Here is a 2500-nt window from a genome sequence, read left to right as displayed (position 1 = left end):
GACTATACTGTAATGCCCGCCCTGTATATTGGCGTAAACCAGGTTTTCCATCTCTCGATTACAGTTAGTCCAGAACGCCGCTGCTAGGTTACTTACAGGCACACGTACTGTAAGCCTCCCCCACTGGCTTCCTGTGCGATACAGGATTGACTTCAAAGTATTGCTCTTTGTCTTTAAGTGTCAGTCACTAACCTGAACTGTTTTCCGCGAGACACTCTCGCTGCCCTGTAAACCATTTGCGATTACGTCATCAGCAGACTCAGAACATACCTGTGCTGGCGGCGGAGGCCGGGGTGGCGCAGGTGGATTCTGGGGTGGTGGAGGTGGAGACTGGGGTTGTGCAGGTTGGTGCTGGGGTTGTGCAGGTGGATGCTGGGGTGGTGCAGGTTGGTGCTGGGGTTGTGCAGGTGGATGCTGGGGTGGTGCAGGTTGGTGCTGGGGTTGTGCAAGTGGATGCTGGGGTGGTGGAGGTTGGTGCTGGGGTTGTGCAGGTGGTGCAGGTTGGTGCTGGGGTGGTGGAGGTGGAGGCTGGGGTGGTGGAGGTGGAGGCTGGGGTGGTGGAGGTGAATGCTGGGGTGGTGGAGGTGAATGCTGGGGTGGTGGAGGTGAATGATGGGGTGGTGGAGGTGAATGCTGGGGTGGTGGAGGTGAATGCTGGGGTGGTGGAGGTGAATGATGGGGTGGTGGAGGTGAATGCTGGGGTGGTGGAGGTGAATGCTGGGGTGGTGGAGGTGAATGCTGGGGTGGTGGAGGTGAATGCTGGGGTGGTGGAGGTGAATGCTGGGGTGGTGGAGGTGAATGCTGGGGTGGTGGAGGCCGTCGCTGCTGCTGTGCGGGTGGATTCTCGGGGGTTGCGGGTGGATGCTGTCGGGGCAAGGATATTATAGTAATTATAGTAACTAAAACTGATAAAGAAAACTAAAATAATAATGAAAACATTTTCGTCAACATAACTAAATGAAAAAACAGGAATAAAAATAAATTGTAAAATAAATTGTAAAAAGTGAAACTGTGTGTTTACAAAACTAACAGAACACCAGTGCGTTCACAGTTTGCAAAAAATGCTTACTGTCCCAAAAATATCAAAAGTTACAATAGGAGGCAGGGCGTTTAGGTCCCAGGCACCTCAGCTGTGGGACCTTCTCCCGGCTTCGGTCCGTGGGGCTGACACGCTCTGCACATTCAAGACTAGGTTGAAAACCTTTCTCTACGACAAAGCCTATAGCTAGACTTGTCTCCAGTACTCGCTCACCCGACAAAGTCATAAGGGTGAGAACTGAGTAAGGGGAACCTCCCGCCAAAACCCGCACCTGTGTTGTGTGTCTGCTAAATACCATAATCGTACATTGTTTGTGTGGGTCTGTCTCCCAGCAGTGCTTGTTGTAATATACACTATATAGGCTCCAGTAAGGCCTGCCACTAACCCAACATCCGGGGAATCTCTCCCCGGAGTCTCTTTTCGTCCTCCCCGTCGCAGTTCTGTGGACCTCTAATAGGGGATTCACACTATGGTCCCGGGTGCGCACTCGGGACCACTTGGCAGATGTTGTGGTAGTGTGAATGATGCGTACCGTTCCCGGGAGCGGATCGCCCAACCGTCCCCGGGACCGCATGGGGGGAGGGTCTCTGGACCGTTGAAGTGTATTCAGATACGGATCGTTCCAATGTGAATGCATGCAGTCGACGAGCCAAGCGTCAACAAAAAAAAACACAGCCTCTGCACGATCTGCTTATACGCGCAGCACCGCGCTGATCTTATTCTGCGGACTACACGTGGCTCTTGGGCTTTGCTTGGCACAGTTTCCAAAGTAAAACAAAATAATAATAATGCTAAAGTAGAATCCATAGCAAACTAATACACTGGAGCACAGAACTGACTGACACAGTGAATAGCAGGCAGGCTGACAAGTAGAGTAGTATAACGGCAAAAAGCTAAGAGGCAATGCAATTCAGTGTGTCTGGATTTATTTGAGACAATGTCGCACAGTTGATGGTCAGTGTCCGTGCGCGCCAGCCATCAAGCACACCGTCATCAGGAGGATTAAAGTGTGTTATGCAAGTGTACCCGGGTGCGCTGTTGAATCTCCCGGTCGCTGCCCGCACAGAATACAAAACTCTGATGCTGGCATTCAAAGCAACCAAAGGTATGGCTCCCCCATATCTTACAAGTATGATTGAACCCTACAAACCCTCCCGCACACTCAGATCAGCCAACGCAGGGAAGCTGGAAGTACCCTCACTAAAAACGCCGGGACAACGCTCCACACGTCCCAAACTCTTCTCCCTTCTGGCTCCAAAACTGTGGAATGCACTTCCCATTGCAGTCAGAACTGCAGCATCACTCCCAATCTTCCGCCGTAGCCTGAAAACCCACCTTTTCAGACTCCATCATGGCCCATAGCACTTACCCTAACCCCTTAGATAGCATTTATGTTGGCTTAGATAGCATTTGATACAGACTTATAGCATGTTATGTAGGCAGCACTATAATTGTATGGTA

The 2500-nt window shown here is 51.2% G+C and overlaps 1 protein-coding gene across 1 annotated transcript in view; it reads right to left on the bottom strand.

Annotated features, from left to right (window-relative positions):
• Nucleotides 1-2500, bottom strand: part of patj (PATJ crumbs cell polarity complex component) — a gene marked incomplete at its 3' end in the record, with an annotated part of 120580 nt that overhangs the window by 8575 nt on the left and 109505 nt on the right. Inside the window, exons 45-46 of the mRNA XM_083766793.1 lie at nt 545-864; nt 271-457 (exon numbers count right to left, since the gene is read on the bottom strand). Of these exons, the coding sequence (XP_083622919.1) occupies nt 271-457; nt 545-864 (507 nt within the window). The remainder of the gene's footprint in view (nt 1-270; nt 458-544; nt 865-2500) is intronic.

This window comes from Protomyctophum parallelum (assembly GCF_964188405.1).
Source record: "Protomyctophum parallelum genome assembly, chromosome: 6".
Classification (NCBI taxonomy): Eukaryota; Metazoa; Chordata; class Actinopteri; order Myctophiformes; family Myctophidae; genus Protomyctophum; species Protomyctophum parallelum.
Note: the sequence above shows the minus strand (reverse complement) of the source record. Positions and strands in the feature narration are given on the sequence as shown.